At 37.2% G+C, this 22,979-nt stretch overlaps 1 protein-coding gene across 6 annotated transcripts in view; it reads left to right on the top strand.

The window, feature by feature from the left end:
* The window catches only part of L3MBTL3 (L3MBTL histone methyl-lysine binding protein 3), an 87,462-nt gene that overhangs the window by 11,030 nt on the left and 53,453 nt on the right, over window positions 1–22,979 (top strand). For all 6 annotated transcript variants that reach the window (XM_082756441.1, XM_082756442.1, XM_082756446.1 and 3 more), the window contains 5 exons: window positions 12,924–13,035; window positions 15,007–15,166; window positions 16,171–16,309; window positions 18,239–18,323; window positions 20,594–20,685. In XM_082756441.1, the coding sequence (XP_082612567.1) occupies window positions 12,924–13,035; window positions 15,007–15,166; window positions 16,171–16,309; window positions 18,239–18,323; window positions 20,594–20,685 (588 nt within the window). The remainder of the gene's footprint in view (window positions 1–12,923; window positions 13,036–15,006; window positions 15,167–16,170; window positions 16,310–18,238; window positions 18,324–20,593; window positions 20,686–22,979) is intronic.

Raw genomic sequence — 22,979 nt, forward strand, 5'->3', positions numbered from 1 at the left:
TTTGTTTGTTTGTTTGTTTGTTTTTGTTTTTGTTTTTGTTTTGTTTTGTTTTGTTTTGTTTTGTTTTGTTTTTTTTTCTGTGCTTTTGTCATGTGGATGCCTAGCAAAATGAATAAAGTGAGTGCTTCTAAGGTTCGTATAGTTTAGAAATTAGAATAGCATTGGAATAGTACTTTTAATTATTTTTTTCACACCACATGCATTTACCCAAGTAAATTATAACAGTTCTATTTTCAAAATATTTTATGTATTAATCTTTTTTTTTTTTATATAATACTTTTTACCATGGCCTCATCTACATTAGCTAAAAATACAGCTTTGGTATTAGAGATTTCTTGCACTATTTTTCCTGTTGATTGTAGTTGATATTTTCCTATAATCCCATTTAGACTAACATTGATGAGGTTTTCTCATAGTCCGATTTTTAATTGGAATCTCACAAATTTGTTAGAAAATGTGAGTTTTTAAAGGAACTTTACATTCCTTAGTGCCTAAAACAATTTCTTGTGTTAAAAAGTTAAAAACGTGAAATTTGGGGTACATGTGTTGTGCATGTTTTTTTTTTTCATTTGTTTGTTTGGTTTGGTTTCGTTTTAGAAAACAGAATCACAGAGTAAAATCACAGATTAATTTTCTTTGGAAAGAAGCTCAAGACTTTCTAGTCTGACACCTCATTCAAAACAGGGCCAATCTAAACCAGGTTGCTCCGCGCCTTCCCCAGGACAGGTCAGACTGCCTCTAGGGCTGGAAATTCCACCACCTCTGGGCAAACTGTTCCAGTATTTGACTACTCTTATGGTGTTTTTTCCACTCACTGATAGGATGCATAATAGAATATCCTGAGTTGAAAGGGACCTACAAGAATCATCAACTCCTGGGTCTGCACAGGAGTATCCAAAAATTAGACCATGTGTCTGGGAGCATTTTCCAAATGCTTCTTGAACTCCAGCAGGTTCAGTGTCATTACCACTTCCCTGTGGAGCCTGTTCCCGTGCCCAGCCACCCTCTGAATGAAGAACCTTTCCCTAATACCCGGCCTGAACCTCCTCTGTCAGAGCAAAATGCCATTCCCTTGGGTCCCAATTGGCATATTGTGCCAATGCACATGACATGCTATGCACTGAAGGCAAGATTTAGTAAAACAAAATTATTTTTAACAGTACATTAGGCAAACACCCCAAAGTACTGATTCCTTATGCTGATACTGTCTTGGTATAAAGGGATGAGATTATCCTCCAGAAAAACTTTCCCCTTTAGGAGCTTGTGCCTGTTGCCTAGACCCATCCTCTTTATATCCTCACATTGAGTACTTGAAGACAGCAGTTAAATCTCTCCTTTTGTTCTTAAGATGGCACAAGTAATTTCCTCAGCATCTCCTAACCTGTCATCTGATGCAGCCTCTGTTTGTTCTGGTGGGCATCTGTGGGACTTGCTCCCATACGTCAACGTCTTTTTTGTACTGGACACAGCAGTCTGTATCTGGTCTCCCCAGAACTGAGCTGAGGTGAATAGTCAGATGCCTTGACCAGATGGCTACCCTCTTGCTAAAACAGCCCCAGATGCTTTTGGCCTTCATTGCCTGAGGGAATGTCATGACGCTGCAACAGAGGAGGGTCAGGCTGGGTGTTAGGAAAAGGTTCTTCACTCAGAGGGTGGTCGGGCACTGGAACAGGCTCTCCAGGGAACTGGTCATGGCCCTGAGCCTGCCAGAGTTCAAAAAGCCTTTGGACAACGCTCTCAGACACATGGTCTGATTTTTGGGTGGTCCCGTGAGGAGACAGAAGTTGGACTCAATGGTCCTTGTGGGTGCCTTCCAACTCAGGATATTCTGTGATTCATTGCTGCCACGGGTCTGTTTCTGCAAAGCTGCTTTCACACAGCCAGTCTCAGGCTGTACTGCTGCATGTTTTTATTCCATCCCAGGTGCAAGGCCTTGCATTTGCTTCTGCAGAACATTACGAGATCTCGTTAGCCTATTTCTTCACTGTATAGAATTCTTTTTTTCTGAACTGCAGCAGTCCAGCCCTCCAGTGTACCAACGACACTTCCAATTTGGTAATTTGCTTTTGCTGCCTATATAGAAGCCTTTCTTTTTGACTTTGCTATTTTCTTCTCCTGCTGAACTTTGGGTTTCCTAATTCCATTGTTGTACTCTTGAGCAATGTCTCTGTACACCTTCTCCGTATAATGTTTCCCCAGTGTTACCTTCTACATACTTCCTTTTCCATTTAAACTAAGTCAGGAGTTCCCAGTTCATTCATGCTGGCCCTCATCCACATTCCCTTAACTTCTTGCACATTGGTATATGTCTTGTGGTGTGAAAAGGTTGACCCTGGAGATACCTAGCTTTTCTGGGCCCGTTTACCCTTCCAAAATCTGCTCTCCTGAAATTCAGTGCTGTTATTTCATTGTTCATTTTGCTCTTTTCTCTTACAATTGCAGACTCCACCATCATATGGTCACAACTGTGAAGGTTGACAGCAGCCTTCATGTCCCTAACCAGTTCTGTATTTTTTAATAATTTCAGAATTTTAAAATATCTTTATATTTTAATAATAGAAATTGTGTTAAAGGCAAGCATAATACCAAAAAGTTGGAAGAAGGAACAAGAAGGTACAAAGCAAGAAAGTATAATATCATATAAATGACTAGTACTTCCTTTTTTCAATTCTGGTTGCCCTGTGTCAAAAGAAACAAAACAGAGGGAAAGGTTGGGTCATTAATTAGTAAAGGAATGGGAAAGCTCTACTAAGCACAAAGAAAGTAAAAGAACTAGGGAGGTGTAGCTGAGTGTAATTTCAAGAAATCATGTAAGATTCTTCACATCCTGGAAGAAAGCCTGGACTTCATTTTAAGGTTGTTCTTATGGCCAGCTGATTATTAGGGCACAAACAGGATACCAGATTTTTGGACAGAGGTTCATTCTTTAGGCCAAGCATTAGGGAAACAATGATAGGTGAGATGGTGATGTACATAGAATAATGAAAGGTTATTCTTCAGAGATGACAGGCCAGGTAGCATTTTGGTTTGTCTGTTTGTTTTTAGTAATGCAAGAGCAAGGAGATACTCTAGGAAACTGAAATGAAGCCATTCTAAAACTGACTGAAGGAAGAATATTTTCCAACAATGCAAAATTACCCTGAGGAGCTCAGTGGACCAGAGAATATCAAGACTCAGTAAAGACTAGACATTCATGTAAATAAGAAAACAATTAAGCGTGTTAGACTAGTAAGGATTTTAAGCTTTCAAAAGAATTGTAACAACTTATTTTTCAGGGTTGCTTCTAAATAATGACAATGAAAAGGGTGACTAATCTCTTGAAGCTGTAAACGTGCTCACAGAAAATACATCATGCTCTTTGTGGAATTCTGAGAATAGGGTTGATTTGAATGGTCTACCTGAATTTTCTTGTTTGAAGCCTATTTTAATACTGTGTTATAGACTTCAAGAAAATGGCCTTATGTAGCAGTTACTTCTTGTAAACTTGTATGTGTCTTTAAAAAAATTTTAATATCCTTGTTCCACTAAAGACCCATTGCCATGTATTTACATTGAAATACAATTGAAAAATGCAGTGAAAACCCTGTAGTAGCCGTGTGCACAAAACCAAAGATTGTATTTTTCTTGATTGGTAATAGATTGGAGTTCCTGATTTTTATGCAATAAATAATATGCAATAGCTGAACTCTGTAGTAATGTATTGCTCACATACCCAGCCCCATCAACAGAGGTTATCAGGCAAGCATAGCTGATATAGCTGTATGTAGCTAGCAAAAGGAACCACTTTTTTAAAGAAACACTTCATTTTTGTGAATACAAGTTCCTCCATAAATGAAACTGGTGAAAACCATTTTAAGTAATGTCAAACACTTGAAATATTTACAAATAACTTTTCTCAATGTTCTCTAGACTTTGTTCATATTTAAGTTTTCTTATGATGCAGAAGAACAACCAGATATAGGTAATTATTCTTTTTTTTTCCTTTTTGTTATAAAATCCTATGGCCAGTTTCATGCCTACTAGACTTCAGAGAGATACACCGCACCAGGGGGCAGTCATTTCCTAGCTTAATGAAAATGAGGGAGCCATGTCAAGCCTCTGTTCTCAGCCATCCTGTGGTCTCTTATGTATACATCTGTACCAAAATCAGTAAAATGCTGAATATGTTCTCTTCCCGTGATTTTGTGCCATGTTAATTGTTAGATTTTTGTCATCCATAATTGGAGGAGGCTGTAGAAACACATTCTTGTAACAGATTTACTTAAAACTTGTTAGTAAAAATAGTCTTAAAATTGTTAATATTTCTTGAATGCTGTTTTGAGCATTCTCTATGACAGATGAATAGTGAATATTTGTGGAAAATGCTAGAATTTCAAATTATACAGAGGAAAAGGAGAATTAAAAATTATACAGCATGATGCACTGTAGACCAGGAAGAAAAATTTTAGCATTGTATATTGGGAGTTCTTTCAAGATGTGTAAATAAAACAGAAAACGTGAATTCCAGTTTAAAATAGTTTACAAATCACAGAATGCCTTCATGTGGCAGACTAAGTAATATATGCTCTTCTGAAAAATGTCAGTGCTCAACAGTCACTCTGCATGGTGTGAATGTGAATGTGAAATACTTTTTTTTTTTCCTTGAAGTCCATGTACTGAGTGCAGGCAGTAACACAATCACTTCAAGATTTAAATGTACTCATTAAATTGGAAAAGCTGTAATAATTTATAATTACTTCCTATCATGGTGACATAAGTTTATGAAGTACTTCATAATGAGTTTGATTTCCAGTGCTTGTACTTTGAGAGTAAACTGTTACATACCGCATGGACAGAGTTTTGGTCACCATTTCCAACTTGCAAATTGTGATTGCACTGAAAAAAAGAGACAAAAATTAAGAAATTAAGAGAAATAAAGAAATTAACATGTAGATAGAGTTAGGCAGCTAATATTGCAGAAAAACAGCTATAATAGTGGATCAAGAATGGTAGAATAATGGTCAGCTAAGGAGCAGTGCTGGGTGTTTTCAGCCAAGAAAGTAAGGAAGGTAGTTGAGATTCAGAGCACTGTGTTTTGGACTTAACAGGTGCAACAGCTCAAGACAGTAGCATGCATCCCTCCACCTGCCTGTTCTGAAATCTATTCACTCTGTAGTGAGATAATTAACGTTTTGAAAACAAGTTACTTTTTTCTCATGTGATTATAAGGCAGAAATACCGGCTGTGTTTCAGGCAGTGACTAACTGCAGTGCTTTCTTTGTGTAAGGCCAGTTCTCTTCTCCTGCAGTAGCATGGGCTACACTTCAAATTCAAAGAGTCAGTTCTCCATCGGGCTGAGGGTTTCTGCAAGAAACATCAACTAATGGGCAGCAGCTAAATCACTGTCCTACCAGGAAGGCATAATTAAGAGAGGTGCTGGATTCTTTTCAGGGAAGCTGGGAAGGAGTAGTATAGGGAGGAGAAAGCAAGGCAGGATAGACTTTTCTCAGATCACATGTGAGCCCCAGCAGATGTACCTAGTGGTCTTTCACCACCTGGAAATGCCTTTCTTCTCTTGCATTCTAATGTAATTAGAATTAAGCTCAGCCTGTTCTGTGCTTCATTGCCATGGATTTTTGGTTAACTCTGTGCATTGTGATAAAATGTCATGTTACCTTCGACCTTGTAAAAAAGAAAGACCAGCCAGGAAATTCCACTATTAAAACTACTAAAACTCCAAAGTCAAGAAATGCCAGAATTAAGTTTGCCTTTGGATCTTTAATTGGGCTTCCCCATGAGTGGTCATGATCGTAGTCTTTACTTATTGGATCACATGCTATTTTACCACAAATTCTACTACACTGAAGAAATGGGAATGAAACATGGTTATTTACTAAATAGTGATTTTCTACTGCATTGTCTGCTGTATATACTCTTAGACTTGTAAATATTCAGGCAGAGGATATCAGGAAGAAAAAGGAATAGTTTTGTGATTGGTGCAGGTCAACACCACACGGGAAGGCCTGGTGCTGCATTTGCTCATATCACAGCCTTCCTATGTGGTGCTGAACGACTCACTGAAACCAAAAATTTGGCAGGTAGCCATTTGTTTTGTATTTGTCATTTGTTTGGTTTCCCTGGGAGATATTAACATCTGGTATTTAGAAATGTTCTGGCTGCAATAATTTGGAGCCAGGGGTGCTCTATAGGTCAAGTTCTGGATCAATAAGCATCTTGGCAGTCAGGAGCATAAATATGTCCTGACATATCCAACAGAGCCTTGACTTCTGGCTCTGGCATGGATTTATGTGTTACCTTAAGAAAACCTCTTTGGTTGCAATTTCCTAGTCAAGTGGAGATAAGACAGACTGAGTTTGCAGTGGGGAGACATCACAGAGAAGCCTTCTGGTGCTAAGATAATTCTTGAGCAATCTGGAGGGAAAAGTTTGAAGAGACTGAAAATGGCTAAGACTAGAGTAGCTAATAGCTAAGTTTCCTCCAGACAAGACTGAGGTTTGGGGAAATGTCAGTCTCTCACTAGAGGTATATGTATGTCAGTCTCTCTTTCTAAAAGTGCATAATTGCTGATGGTACCTAGGTTTTCAGCTGAGAGTGATAAAGAAAATGTCCCTTTTATTATTTGGGGGGCGAAAGTTGTAATTTGATAGTAATCCTTTCAACTGTTTCCTGTTTGTGCCTGCCAGGATAGGAGAGAAAGGTTGCTTTAGGATACAAATTGTTAGCTCTTCTTTATTACTGCAGGATCTGCTTATTGCAGTGGTACTGAAGCATCTTAAAATCAATTGAGGATTGCTTGAAGTACCTGACTTCCTTGCTGAGAGCATCATGACAGAAATGAGTGATTCCAGTCTGGGGGTCATGGATCAAAATCACTGCCTGTTGATCGTGGTGTGGAATTTAATCTATGCTGATGACGATTTAGGGAGCTCTAAATAGCCCAGGATCTTACTTAGCTTGTTCGTCTTTTGCCATGTTGGAGCATGCAGGCTGGATCTGTCCTCTTCTCTAAAAGAGGGGAATAGCCAGGTGCTGGGACTCATTTCCCTAACCTTCTATATATGTGAAAGAATCAAAATTTTGTGACCAGGCAAACTCCAGAAGTCAGGTGCTTGACAAGGACTTTGAAACAAGCCGGGAGCAGGGTTCTCAGACTGATGAAGAGCTAGGAAGAGGTATTCCTGTTCTTTTTGTGAGTGGCTGAGAACAGACATACTGTTTTAGGAGTCGTTTTGCAATGCATTGTAACAGTAATTGATAGAGTGCCTCAAGCTTTTTAAATACATACTCCTTGTTATATCAGGTTTGTTGTTTGTTTGAAGAAAATAAGCAGTCATTCTGCTTCCAAACAATGGAGAGTAAATAAGACTGACATCACTAGTTGAAGAGAGAGTATAAAAATACCCGACAGCTGCCTCATTTTCTGAATACTATCCAGCCTGTGCCTGAGGCAGGGGTTCTGTGGAAAAAATAGTATGCAATCATTCATGTGAAGACTTTATCACAGACATACACACAGCAAAAGGGGTATGGTTGAATAGACAGGTTGAATAGACAAGTTGAAAAAACAAGTTGAATCTGACATTTACTAACTTATTCAGATTAAATAATATTTTAAAAAAGTTTGGCATGTAATAGCAAATGGTTGGACATACAATGTCTATAGGCGATTCCTTTGCTCTGAAGAGAGGAAGAGCTGTAGAATGCCAGAAAGGCCTTAATTTGTATGAGCAGTCTCACTGAAATCACTGGGGATGTTCAAGATTGAAATCAGGAATGTTTGCTAGGTAGAGATCAGAGTATAGTTTTTTGTATTCCTGGTGTCCCAGGGTCCTCTTTACAGAGTGTTGTATAATTCCATTACTTAAGTCTAGTTATTTCATAGACATGATGAGCATTTACCCAATCTATTTGTTTTGGAGAACACAAAATTTTCAGGTTGCATCTGAGCTAGTCCACAATCACACTGCTTTGTGGTCAATATAAGTTTTATTCTTGAAGTTACTCTCAGAGTGCAGTAACAATTGTATTTATTGCAATGAATTCTTTGTCCTAATCTCGCCCAGTAGATGGTAGTGTTGGCCATGTTTTGTAATTTATTTTAGAGTGTATTAAAATTCATTTTTTTCCTTTTTTGTCTTCTGCATTTGATTTGCCTTTTTTAATTATTTCTTTTTATTTTTTATTTTTTTTTATTTATTTCTGCCTCCCCTCCCAGATAATATTTTTACCTCATAGAAAACAATAGTAGTCTTTATTCTGGTTTGATATCTCTGTGTACTGATGAGATCTCACATATTCCTAAAAGGGCAGAAGTAACAGTATGTTGAGTTAATCTGATCTTTGTTGCTCTGAAGTAGACACATACAGTAGCAGGGAATTAATTTAGAATGGGTTGTATATATTTTTTCCCAATAGGTTTGAGTTTCTAAGAACTAATCTGCAATATGGTAGACTGTTGTAATTGTGTGCAAAGTTATTTTCATCTCACATTGAATGACAAATACTGAATATTTTTATGAAATCTGGAACAAGATAACTGAAGGCCCTTTCAACATATAATTCCCCTAAATAAATCTACAGAATGCATCCTAGCCTGCATGATAACACAGATAACTTCTATTAGAAATAAAAAGGTCCTAAAGTCACTGGAAAGGGACAGAGGAAATCCATCTGTAGAATTATGCATTATCAGGTTCTGGACCCCTTTCACTGAGAAAAAGTGAATTTCTCAGCTGAGTGCAGCACATGGTAGGCAAGGCTAATCAAAAGGCTGGAGTACCACTTTCACATGAGGAACAGAAGCAGCTTGTGTTTAGCCTGGCAAAATGAAGCTTGGGGGTGCATAATTCCTAACTTCAGATGTATATCCAGAGAGTAAGCACTGTGGAGAAGGAAGGGGTGTTTAATCCATGGAGTAATGTGTTAAGAATAAGTAGGCATACACTGACTGTGAATAAAGTAAATGGAAAGTTAGAAGAAGGTTTTTTGAGAAAGAGCTTTTGGAAAGCTGTTCTTTTTTGTTGTTGTTTTGAGAAAGAACATTAAAGAAATGTTGCATGAAAGAACATTGAAGACTTTCAGTAGAGTTTACAAAAAATTGGGCAATTCTGCCTTTGCAGCTGAACTGTTTATGAAATACTTTGGCTGCTACAATTGCCTGCAGAAAACAAAGGTTTCATCTCAGTGACTTATGATACCTGTTCCAGTCCTGTGTAAATTTTAATGAAATTTTAATTAAAAAAATATTTATAGATAGTAATTTTTGAACCCTGTAGAAGAAGTTAATGTGTGGACAGTCAGAAATGTTTTGGAAACTATTTTTAGTGCTTGAACAATATTTATTTAAACCTTGATTTCTCTCAATGTGTTCTTTATTTGCTGTATGAATATTAAAATGTTCCTGTGTTAAATTGACACACATAAGCTGAAGTGCTGGTGTATCAGGGCATCATTTCCCGAGGATGTGAAAATGTATCTCAGTGGAAGTATGTATGTTTAGAAGTTGCTGTTTAATTTCTTTTTGATCCTTTAGCAGTGGAAACCACAGAACATGGTAGTTAAGTAAGTTCTGTGTTGCATACTTAACCGCTAACAATTGGACTCATTCTGCCAACCCAGCTTATGACACATTTGTGTTAAATGAAAAGAATTGCAATAACTTTAAAATGTGTATTCTTGCCCTTGCAGCTCACCTGTAGGAGGAAAGTGAAATTTCCTATCAATTGTTACTTTTATTTCTGTTTATTTTACTGTTTTTATTTTACTTGTGTTTTATTTTTACATGAAACCTGTTGAGATTTCTTCTTGTCTTCTTAAGACCTTTCTTTCCATTGGATGGGATAGAGGATTGTCTTAAAAGGTTACTTAACATTTGCAAACATATTTAACAAAAGACTGGATTTAACAGGATTAAATTCACACCCAACAACCTTTATAATTTATTTTCTTTTAAACAGTGAAGTGACAAAAATTAGGCTTCTTTGTGAGATTATTTTAAAAGTACCTGATAATGGCCTGACTGTTTCCATCCATTTTACTGTGCTTTAAAGAAGAGAGGTCTCAGGAAATTCCTGTCACCTAATGCGAATTTATATATTTACTTAAGGAGTTTTGTGGCTAAGAAAAACATTTTTACTTCTCACAAAGCTTTTGGTAGTTCCACAGAGATTTGCCCAATGCCACCATTTCCTTCTCTGTATCACCAGCTTGGGCCTGCAGACTGTCAAGGCACCTGAAGAAATACATGAAGTGAAGATTATATAGGAAGGAATGCCCATGTTATACCATGTTATATTTTATCTTGGAACTTGGATCAACAAAATACAGGAAATGTTCTAAGAGAGCTTTTTTTTTTTTTTTTTTTTTTTTTTTTTTTTTTTTTTTTCTGTCATGCTTCCAATAGTAGATGTTAGTTGGCACATTGTTCTGGCAGCTCTTATGCTGTAAGGGCTTCATGCAGCGTATTGCTCTGTACATATATTTGCCCTGATTTTAAGCAGTTAAGCTTCATCACAAGTTTTCCATTGCTGCTCTTCCCCAACTAAAATCAAAATCAGAGCACGACTCCCCAGATCCAAGGCACTTTTCTGGTCAGCTATTGAAAACTCGTGTTGAAGTTGTAGTTTGGGAAACAGCAAGCAAAAGCAGTCATTGTCTGCAACAAGTTAGTGTCTGAACACTTACAGGGGTTGAGCGAGAGGTCCCTGACACCCAATTTTTTGCACAAGGCTGTGCACAAAGTGCACAAAGAAGTTTTGCAGGAACCAGACTGGGCCGCTGGCCTACAGGCGGTGTTGTGCTGTCCTGCCCACTGAGACAGAAGACAGTACTAGCCACACTCCCTCGCTAAGCCCAGCTTGGTGTAACGGCCCAACTGTTAGGCTATCTCTGCTTTGAACAAGTCATAGGGTAGCCAGGAGCCTTCTCTCAAGTTGCCTGATTTTAGGCATTTCAAATGTGTCAGTCAGCCCACTGAAGTCCTGAAAGGCCATGTGATGGCAGAATGACAAGAGTTATGCATTGGTGTACTGCAGAAAGCCCTAGTGGAAAAGCAATGTGCGTGTGCTGTCAGGGCTTAATGCTGATCAGGCCATGCAGAAATGCTCCAGGTATTAACTGGACTCTTCAAAAATACCTGTGGTGTGCATGTGTTGTAGCTGACGTTGTGTAAAGGCACAGGGGTTTGCAGCAGTTGGTCAGTAACCTGGGTGCAGCCTATTGGTTGCTGTGGTGCAGCATGGCGTTTGTGTCTGTATTTATGCCTGCCTGCTGAGGTGGCTAGTGTAGCAGTACTGCAGCCTGTAGAAACATTCCAGGTTTTGCCGTAGCATTCACCTATTTCTGAGGCAGCAGACAAAGTAGAAATAGCTAAAAGTAGCTTAGCAAAAGTAGGAACAAGATGGGGTACTGAAGTCAGCTGTGAGACACAGGGATCCTCTTCCAAACGGTAACTCCATTTCTTCTCTTTCGTTGGAGTAGCATAAATGTCTGTCTACAAACTTGAGTATGGGTGTGTGGTGTTACTTACTGCATTTGGTGGCCTTTCAAAGCTGAACTCATTCAGTCTAGAAGGATTTATTGACAGCTTGTCCACAATTGCATTTCTGTTGTGAAAGTAGCTGATTATAAGTAAATAACTTGGCTCCAGAAGTCGTGTGTGTGGTCCTCCTCTTCTTCCTTTTCCTCTGCTCGGCTAATTATTTCTTAGCTGGTAGTTTTTGTAGGACTCTTTGCAAATGCTGAGACTGGAGAGCCTATGTTAGTGAAAATGCTGCCAGGGTATTTAAGTCATGAATCTCACCCTTGCTTCTAGTCAGAATGGCTTTCTTTCAGTATCAGACCACAGCAGGGTAGTGTGATAGCTCAAGTGGACATGGTTCATCCTGGACCCTCCTGAGGCATGGAGGAGGTGGATATAATGCCAGGCAATTGTTCCCCTTCTCATTTTCTCAATGTTAAATTGTCTAATTAGAGAAACAAATATGCTTTATGCTACTGCCCTGAAGAAGTATTCCAGCAGGTGGGTGCAGGGGAGCTTTGAAAGTCTCTCTTGGACCTAATTTTTCCTGTTGATCTCTTTTGGTCACAGCATCTCACTAATGGAGACCTGTGGTAAAGCTCTAAGAGTTACACCCCATTGCTATTTTAAGTAGACTGTCATAGACAAAATACTGCCTTTAGTTCAACCTATACAACCAGCTGGGCCTGCAAACCAAGTAGTGTCTAGGAAGCTGGAGGTTTATTTTCGTCTGGTAGCACTGTAATTATTACAGCATTTGGAAGAAGCTTTTCTGCTGGCGGCAGGATGGTATAACTCACAGTGGTCCTGTGTAAGCCCAGCATGTGGGATATTGTTGAGCCTTGCTTCTGGCTGACAGTAATATCACATTCAGCGTGTAATTAAACAGTTCATAAACTGCCTTGAGATGTTTGTTTACAGGCACTTTACAGCAGAGAAGTATGGTGTTTTGCAGGATGCTGAAATTTCTGTGTTCAGTGAAGCATTTGTATTTGATATTCAGTTCCCTTTTCTTTGATGAAAATACTCAGTGACCAGAGCACATTATTTTGCTGGCAATGAAGTACATATGGCTTGGTGATTTTCCCATGAATTTCTATTACTGATTTTTTGATTCTTTTGTTTCAGCTACATATCAAAATAATTGATATAGATACGTGTACATGCATCTGTATTGATATTTACATTAAATTAAAATTTTAAATAACAAAATGAGTTTGTGTTTTGCTTTACAGAAATAATGCTTGTTTATGATTACTTGGGGATAAGCAAAAACACTTAGAAATTGGAACACAGAATATGGTGAGGATACTGTGTAAAAACTCTAGGTGAATAGAAGAAGATGCTGCAAGAAAGCATTAGTAAATTTTTGCTGTACTTTATGCCATTTGTTTTGTTTTACCAGTTTAGAGTGAATGAATTTGGAGCCCTGGAGGTGATTACGGATGAAACTGAGATGGAAAATGTTAAAAAGGCCACTGCTACCACAACATGGATGGTTCCAACTGCTCAAGAAGGTCAGCTAAGAGGTCACTGCAACTTTCTGTGATTGTATTTTGTTTAATATAACAGTTTTTCAAAAACTGTTTTATTTTGCCCCCCAAAATAAAATAAACTTATTCACTTAATGCACAGAGTATCTCTGATGATCTTACCTGTTTCTTGGGGTGTTAATACTTATGAAAATAAATGTATTTTAAATTAAAAGGAAATAATTCCACTGTTAAACATCTGAAGTTGAACTACAGCCATATTTTTTTTCTAACTAATTTTTTCTGAGTTTAGAACTGGTATTTTTCTATTACATTTTATTTAATTTGAAAAGAAGTCAACATCTTACTCTAAATTATTCATAACTTTTTAGATATTATTTTTATTAAGCTGGTTTTCCAGCTTGCCCACAGATTTTACTAACCTCCTACAGTTTGTTTGTGACTGAGGTCTGTAAACTGCCTTCATGTAATATTGGTTGCTACTCAACTCCTACCACCAGTCTCAATGTACGTAGTATCTGTCTACAAAATAAGGTGCTAAATGAGATACTATGTTTCCTTGATTTAAAGTACTGATGTAAGTAAATACCTTTATTGTGCAAATAAAGTTAGTTTACATGGTCAGAATTCCGAAAATTTTGAGGCAGTGATGGAATATCATGAAAGGGAATATCACAGCTGTTTTGTGATTACTTACAGCTCCACTTTTGCAAATAATTGAAACACTTATACCAGTGGGAAAGTACTTTGGACCTCAGCCATGAAGTCTAAAGCTTCAGACCACAGATAATTTTGTTCGATAGGTTTCCAAGTCAGCGATAATTTCTCAAATATTCAAGATTCAAATCTGTGATGAGAGTGACAGCAATGCGATAATATAGTAGCACAGCAGATTGTATCTTTAGGCTGAGAGATAACAGTTACCTATAACAAAGCATGCAATTTCATCCCCTACAGTCTGGTAAACCTAAAAAAAATAAATCTCACTACTGAATTAAAGTGTGTTTAAGGGCATGTAAACATATTAAGTAATCATCACAAATATCTTGCATAGTCCTTGATTAATTTATTGCTCCCCAAAGATGTAATATTGCTAATATTTTCAATTATGAGAGGAAATGGTTGTTTTGAACCTCTAATGACACTGGAGTGTCATTATCCCATAAATAATGTATTACTCTGGTGGAGATAGTCTGCACACAAGAGTTCATTTGAATCCATCTTTAAAAACAGTTCGGTGCTCAAGCAAAAGAAATGGTGACTTGAAATGTGCCTTTTGCGGGTGCAAAGTCAACAGCCTGCTTTAGGAACTGGAGAAGTTTAGAATGCTGCATGCTTGCCTGTGAGTAAAAGAAACAGCATCCTCTCCTAGGCTGCATACCTCTTGTGTGAAAATCATAGCTTAGAATCATGAGTAACTCAATATTTGAAAATCTATTCATTATAAATTAGATTTTTGTTTGTTTATTTGCTTGTTTGTTTTTACTTTACTTTTTTAACTTCTGTTCAACCCAGAAGAGTTGAGCAATAGCTTCTGTAGTAAAAGACTGTAACATTTAGTGACTAATTTACTTCCAGGAATAAGTTATTAATGACCTATTAGAAGATAACTCCTCAGGTGACCCTTCAGGTCAGAAATTAGGCATGTCAGCAGGACATGAGGTGATGAACTCCATGAACTCCATTCAGTGATGACTGGATAGTCAGCAGCGTGTGTGTGTGTATCACAAAATTCACTCCTTCCATGAGTAGCAACACCAGCAGTGTCAATGTGCCAGTGATAATAGAAGCATGAAATTAATAGTTTTAATAGTTTTAGTTTAGTTTTAATAGTTTTAATAGTATGGATGTGACCCCATACAGACACTAATTCTCATTTCTTCATTTTAACAAGAGCAGCATGACTTTGGTATCCTATTTGTTTGGCAAGAGCTGAAAGTATGGTTGAAAATGTATCACCTCTACCTAAGTGAAGTTACTTTTTTCATTGTGCAGCCTTTTCAGAAAAGACAGGGATCCCCACAAAGTTGAAGGAAACTGCAAAAATGGATGGACTTGTTTTCTGTGAAAACTGTTATCGCTATGGTACCATAGAAGAATTTGTTCCTGAAGGGAAATTTTGCAGCCAGAAATGTGCCCAGCAAGTGAAAAACAAGTAGGTGCTATTATAAAGCATAGATACAAAGAATTTGGCATAAATGCAGTATGAGATAAAAATGGTGGGATAAAACATTACTGGTGGGCCAAATAGATATATTAAGCAGCCATATTTTGGTCAATTTCCCGCGGTTTGTAATGTTCTTTCACTGGTTTTGGACTCAGTGCATTATGAAACTTGCTTTTTGTCTAACACTGATGTTGAAGGCAATCTTTTTTGCTCAGAGAATTCTGTGTTCTGCTGTCAGATGCAAACAGTGATACAGTCTATGGGATGTGTGAATCACTGTCAGACTCCTACCCTGTTTCATAATCATTGGAATTAAGATAATCAGTAATGAGATGGTTGGTGTGGTAAGTTAATTGTAATTAAATTCAAGTGTTGTATTATAGATGACAGTGAGTGAAAACATGAACATAGTGTGGTTTCTCAGTTCCTTTTCTTTCAGCTGGTGCAGTTCATCTCATCATAAAGGAAGACCTGTGTTAGTAGGTCCATTCTGTGTTGTATTCTACTTTATGGCAATTGTTAACATCTATGATTTCGTGCATTTTCCTTATTTTTAGGTAATTGCTTCAACATTTTCAGTTCTGATTGCTTGTTTTGTAATTTGTACAGTCACATACCAGCTTTCTCCAGTTGGATTTGTCAGTCTTAATAATCACCTTTTCTTCTCTTTCCATGAACTGCCTTGTAGTCCTAAACATTTCAGTTTGCTAATCTGTGAGATTTGATGGTACATGAGAAAAGACAAACTGCTTAAAACATGCAGAACCTGTTTGGTGTAGGCTGACAGCTTTCCTTTTGCAGTTGCTATTGTGGTCTTTCAGCTTACTTTTTGACAGATGTAATTTTCAGTAGTTTTTCTAAGAATGTATTATGCATAATACCCCAGGATCTAGAAACACTTGACTGTTAGATTTACTCACATTTTACTTGTGTCATGAGTATGAGAAGTAAAATAATACTGGCTTTGTGTTATTGTGTTGCTCTTGTAATAGAGAAACAAAGGAGGAAAAGCCCAATGTGGAATGCAATGGGGAAGATGATTCCAAAGGCATTCGGAAAAGAAAAGCAAAATTACCTCTCAAAGAAGAGTCCAGGGATAATGGGGAGAAGAAAGAGAATCCCAGTGAAACTGTTAGTATGCATCATAAACTCATTTCTGCAAACATTTTAGTGGGATTTTTGCCTTATATTGCAGTGTCAGTAACTTCATCACTCTAGAAAGAGAAGTGACTGTACGGCTCTGTTAAAATCACAATAAGTAGTTGGTTCCCCTTCCAATTTAATTATGCCTCATTAGTGAATTCCAGTTGTTGACAATGAACTGATAGCATTTGTCTTTTTGCTCTTCCTTTCTTTTTTTTAGAACAGAATAAAAAGAAGTTAAAGGAAAAATGATGCTAAGACTTGCTATGACTTTAGTATAGAAAAACAGGACTAAATGTTTCCCAACATCTGTTACTTTGTCACTCTGCACATGAGTAAATGATTATAGACAAATAATTTATTTGTAAAGAAAACTCTGTTACGGTTAAGTGGAGTGTACTTTTGATTTTTGTAATGTAATTTGCCTTAGAAAATCATAGCCAAAGATGAGCATTGATGTTCATCCTTTCAGCTAACAGGACTTTTTATTTTTTGATTCAGGAGGGACTGTATGCAAATTGTCTGATTTCTTCCAACACACAGTTAGCAGTGATTACCACATTCTGTGTGGGTAATTATAAAGATATAAAAAACACATGAAGCAAACAAAGTATCCAGGTCCAGTGTTGAATGTGTTTACCAAGATGAGTAATCTAACTTTCAAGGCTTTCTCACCATGAGCAAACCCATGTGGCTCTTGCTGTCATTGCCCTGCTTGTTCTGTAATAGACTTTTGGTGGATTCTGGTTTGTGGTGACAGTTACTACTTAAAACTATTTGATGGAATTTAGGAGAAACATTTCATCTGTACTTGAGATATCTTTGCTGGAGCCCTGCACAATTAAATGTATATACATATACGTATGTATATATAGAGAGAGAGATCCAGAAGAAGCATGCACAGAGTTAACAGCTTTGTTTTTTTTACAGAATACTCTAGGTGTTTTTGCCCACTATAAACCTCAACGTGGCTCCCAGTTTACATGTGTGTTGTCTTGTGCTGTTGGAGGACATACATGCAAAATCTCTCATTGTGCCAGGCGTCTGTGGAGTATTTCCTGAAGGAGTGAAAGTGAAAAATTAAAAAAACAAAAATGGATTGGGATTTGGTTTTGTTTTATGTTACAGTGTAATGAACTTTGGGGCACTATTTGTTTTTTTCCTTTTGGAATTAGTCTCCATTTGAGACCAACAAATAAACCTGTCGCAGTACTTTCCCATAATGTTTGTTTTCCTCTCAATAGCTATGGTGTTACTGGGAGGAGCACGGTTTGGAGGGAGAAGGGGAGGACACTGCATTTGTAAAATTGTGAAAAAGCAGGAAACACCAGAGGTGTCAGAAGGCAATTCGAGTCTCTGTGTCTGACAGTGTCTTAGGGAAAAGTTAGGGGATAGCTTCTTTACCATTGTTAGTCTGCCCTTCCAAATGAATAGTTACTCTGTTCATCTGTTCAGGTGCCAAGACAACTATTACTAAGGAAAAAAAAAAAAAAAAAAAAAAAGGATCAGTGCCATTTTATGTTTAGTCAACCAATTATGCATTTGAAAGGAAAACAACAACAACAAAAAGATTAAAGTTGTGAGAGGTTTTCCTTTAAGTTGTTTTGGAAGTGAAAACATATCAAAGATATTGGTATTTATCTCCAGCTCAGGCAGCCCTGCTAAAGGGTTGGTGATCATTCTCAGCCTTAGACAGGACTCATTGGCTAAATGCCAGGTGCTGGAGTCCTTCTGTCTGTCATTTCCACTGTACTTGCTAAAGTTTGTCACTGGTTGCTTGCTTTGTATTTAGATATCTACAGGTTTGTTTGAGATAGTGGAGAGCCTTTTCAATAAAGTCAGAGTTAAACCTTGGTTGTCTCCATTTTTGCCATTAGACTTCTGAACTAATATGATTATTGTACTCTTTTAATATAGGAGGACAAGCCTGAAGGAAGGATCTTGAGAGTCTCACAGAGAGCCAGGAGAAAAAGAAAAGGGGAAATAACAGTTTTGAAACAAAGTAAGTTAGATTATGAAACAAAATCTCACGTATCACTTATTTATGTGATATCCATCTCATACTGTGAATTGCCGGCATTGTATCACTGAATTTTTATTGGTTCTTGAATACGTTTTTTGTCAGTCTGTAAAAATACAGACCCAGTGTTATTTATAGTAATTAAGTTTTAAGGATTGAAGAACTGAGGGAACCAAATGGAAACTTCAGGGGGAAAAAACATCACTTGGAGATTGATTGCCTTTTACGAAGAGCCAGTTTTTATACGCCTGGCAGTGTGGAGAAGCAGGAAGTAAGTGTAAGTGTAACTGATGCACATTTGAGGCTTTTTTCTTTCATCCCTTTAAAGAGTTCTGGTATTAAAGGGAATCAGGCCCATTGATTTCCCAGATGTTGAAAGACATGTATTAAGCAGAAGTGAAAGTTTACTTTTGTTTCCTTGGGGATCAATTTTGTATCTATGGTATGCCTGGAAATAGACACATTTATGGAACTGTTTAGAAATAATTGCTATAATCAGTCCAAAGGGAAATATGCTGCATGAAGCAGCATAATAAAACATATTTTAAATGAGTGCTGTTTTTTTTCAAGCTGTTCACGTGATGGATACTTTCAGGAAGATTCAGAGAATCATCAACTCTTATACCTCACTGACACACCAACCAGAACATCTTGCCCTCCAGGGTATTTCTTTTGATAAACTGGGAGCCATTACCAGAAGTTGCCTTCAGCACGGAGCTCCAAGTAGCTCTGCTGAGCTCTAGATAGATGATACAGTGATTGAAGATGCAACATGTAAAAGTCACAGAAGATCCCCCTCCTGAGATAAAATTACTCCTGAAATATAAATATCATTACTACAGTTGTTTCCAAAGCTGTATGAAGTATGAGAGATACAAGCGCAAAGCTTGAAAATCTTGAAATCACTGCTGTCCAGTGACAGAATGATTTGTATGGATTTCTTTTGTTTATTAGGCAGAGTGTCAGCTCAGCACATGAGCTGTGGTGTAATGGAACACTGTATATTCAGAACCAAACACATAACAGTGTATTATTGTGGCAAGTAACACATTTCTTGAATCAGCAAATCAGCTGGGTAAATCACAAACAAAATGAGTGTGCTTTAGTAGTGCTGAGCAATTGCTGTGGTTCTGAAATGTGTTGTCTTTTGGTTAAATTACTGGCTTTCTTCAGGAGAGTTTGGCATCACTATTGCTATGGTGAACATTTTAATTATAAAAACACTTAGCCAGACAGCTACTTAAGAGGCTTATTTGTATTGTGAGTAGCCTGCATGAAGGATCAGGCTGGAATCATACTGTGGACTGTGAGGAATCCTCCTGATGGCATGAGTTTATAGTCTGAAATGCTAAGCTACATGTACAGAAGGAGGCATTTAGGCAAAGATCAGTAGAAAAGAGTGGAAGTGTATGAAAATAGATACATGCATGGCCAGCCTCACAAACCATCTGTTTTTGAAGTTCCTGGCTTTTGCTAGTGCAGTTAGTGCCTTATTTTCAAGGCCTAAAAACTGCTACTCACTACTGTTTCCTTAAGATGAACTATAGCCAATATTGCATATGTGAGTATATGCAAGTGTTCATACTATATGAACAAACCTGAAACTGGAGCTTTCCATCTTATGCTAAGGAAAGGATGGGGGGGGCGGGGAGGGGGGGGAGGGAGGAAGCTGTGGTGACAGTTTTGAAGGTTTAGAAAAATTATTGTTAAATCACTGCCTTTCTACCCAAAACCATCAAAGTACAAAGTGATGAATACTGTCACAGAATAACATATTTCAACTAAGATTAAAAAAAACATGTCATGACTGCTATCCAATTGAAAATACTTTCCTGAATTGGACTTTTTTTTTTTTTTTCTGATGAGTTTTTTAAAAATACAGACCTACTTTATGTGATTTGCACTGGTCTTCATTTAAGATTTTTGCAAATTGTTTGCAAATTGTACATCTTAATGCTTTCTTAGGAGGAATAACAAAAAGGTACAGAGGGCAAGATTACACAAGCTGTTCTCATCATGTAAAACAGCTTTTTCTTGGTACTAGTCAAGATTTGAAATGATGGAAATGATTCTGTACAAATCTTCATGTTCCTAGTGCCATTGAACCTACAGAGCCACTCTTCCTGAAATTAATCCAGAGAAACACCATGAATGCATTTAATAAAACGTAGATTTGAGATAGGTATATTATGCACTTTTGTTTTCTTGAGAAATTAGTTTAGAGAATTCTCTTGCTGTTCTATCCTTCGCAGCTGTACACTCTAAAGGAAAGCAAGCGTGGTGTTGGGCATCCTATCTGGAGGAAGAAAAGGCTGTTGCAGTACCTACTAAGCTTTTTAAAGAGGTATGACCTTCTGGAGTTGAAATTAATCAACCACCATGACATTTCTAGGGAAATCAACTTTAAGAAAGTTGAAGATTTTGCACTTCTGTAGTGGTAGACCTATGTGATTAAGGTAATGCCGTCCGTCAGATATAATATTCAGAATATGTGTAAAATTTGTTATCTTTTTCTGCCTTTTCAAAGAAATCTGTGGTTTTAGATGAATGCTGTCAGCTGAGACTATAGAAAGCAGATGCTTTTCCAAAATCTGCTAGTTTTAGCCTTTGCTTCTAATTTCTGAGGCTAAAAATCTGATATGTATCCTCATTTTTCCATGCTGTCTCGTTCTCTTTAAATACGTTTAGAAAGGTGATACAAAGGTCGTCAGAGCTTGTTGCTTGGATTATATTAACTGTCTTTTTGCAGCTCTTGCTGATGTTACATTTCTGTTATTACACCTGATACTAGTTTGCCGTGTTCCAATTTTGCCTGTCATCTGATTGGATCTCACATCATTATCTCTTGCTTGTCCTTTGTCTGCTATCGTAGTCTTTGTCATGTGTCATTTCAGTGCTTCCCCTTGTGCTTCCTCTCTTGCTTGGATGAGAGCTCTGTATGCAAATCACCAAAGCTTCCATGCTGTTCTCTTCTTTTGCAAAAGATGGCAAAACATGTGAACAAGTCTCAGCTGCTATACTTCTTCAATGTATAATTCTAACAGTTACGATACTACTTTTTGATAATTCTGTCTTGGAGTCTGTTTCTTGCATCCATTTGTTTTTGTTTGCCTTATACTTCAACTATTGAGTCTTTCATGCAGAGATCAGCTTTTCAGCTTACATGTGTGTGTGGTGCTGACCTTTAATTAGTTCTTCTAGACATTACTGAGATACAAAAGTAATTAAAGAACTAAGATTGCAATGTACAGAATCCAAAAATATCTAAGTGCAAGAACAACAGTTACCTGACCATCATTTATTGTATCCCCCTGTGCTATACACTGGTTGAAAAATTGACAAGAAAAAAATCCTGGTAAGTAGTGTCTCTATCTGAAATGTAGATTTAAAAGTGTTGCTCTGCCTGGCTAAAGTTCCATGAAATACTGCTGTCGCAGCACCCAGGCATGTACCAGCCTTTCTGGGCACTGTGCATAGTGATAAAGCCTTGAGTGATGTGATGACGTTCTGTTCTCTTTCATTTTCCTCACAGAGTACGTTCCTCTTTTGATGCATCTTATTTATATTTACTTTTAAGGTCTTTATCCCCTGGATAGCTTTTTGTTTGGTATTTAAACCCTGTAGTAGAGAGAGCATTTTTAATAGCACTCAGAAGTGGCCAGCTAATATTACTCCAAGCAAACCAGAAAAACAGTAATGTTAAAACCAAACCAAACCAACCAACCAACCAACCAAATCAAAAAACGGCAATAACAATTCTGAATCCTCGATTTCTATTTGGATTATGAGAACTAGTTTATTTATTTATTTATTTATTTTTCCCAGTTCAGAAGCAGTACTTTTCAACAGTTGTTTTGTTGTTGTTGTTGTTTTTGTACACTTTGTCAGGAATGATTAGGATAATAGAGAGCTTGGCACTCCCTCTTACTTAAATCTTAGACTCATTTCTAGGCTGTGACTGACAAGATGTTATTGTTCTGGGAAACGGAAATTATTGACCCTTGAGTTTTGTTTTTCTTCAGTGTCCAACTGACACAGTGTTCTGTTTTTGGTCTATGTTCCTGCACCATACAAAAACATTTCTAATCCTCAGTCTGTCATCTGCTTATTTGCTGACTCCTTTTACCTTTACTCTTGTCTTTTGTTTTTGTTTTTGTTTTTTTTTTTTTTCTTGTACCTCTCCTTAACAATGTAACTTTAAATGTTTGTTATCAGAATGTGTGATAACTACATTTGTTACAGACTTTACCTTGGGTGATGTATGATATGAGAATAATGCACAAAATTGAAATCTTAACTGGCATTAAAGTTACTAGTCTTCTAAAGGTTGTGTTATTTTGTTGTAACAGAAATATTGTGTTGCCTTACAAGTTTTAAATTTGACAATGGAAATAATAGTGAATAATTCATGTCTCATATTTCAAGAAATACCTGTGTGATAATTGCATAATTTTTGGTGTATTGTTTGTAGAATTTGAAGTTTTCATTGCTTATTATAATGATGAAAGAATAAACAGATCCATGACTTTTTAATTGTATCTTTTCTTTGTACATTTCTTTGTACTTGCTTTTGAAAAACCTCAGTTACCTTTTTGGCCACTGGTCCTCAGTGTGTCGGTAGTTCCAACATTTCAATTT

This window comes from Aythya marila (assembly GCF_965140915.1).
Source record: "Aythya marila genome assembly, chromosome: 3".
NCBI classification, from domain to species: Eukaryota; Metazoa; Chordata; class Aves; order Anseriformes; family Anatidae; genus Aythya; species Aythya marila.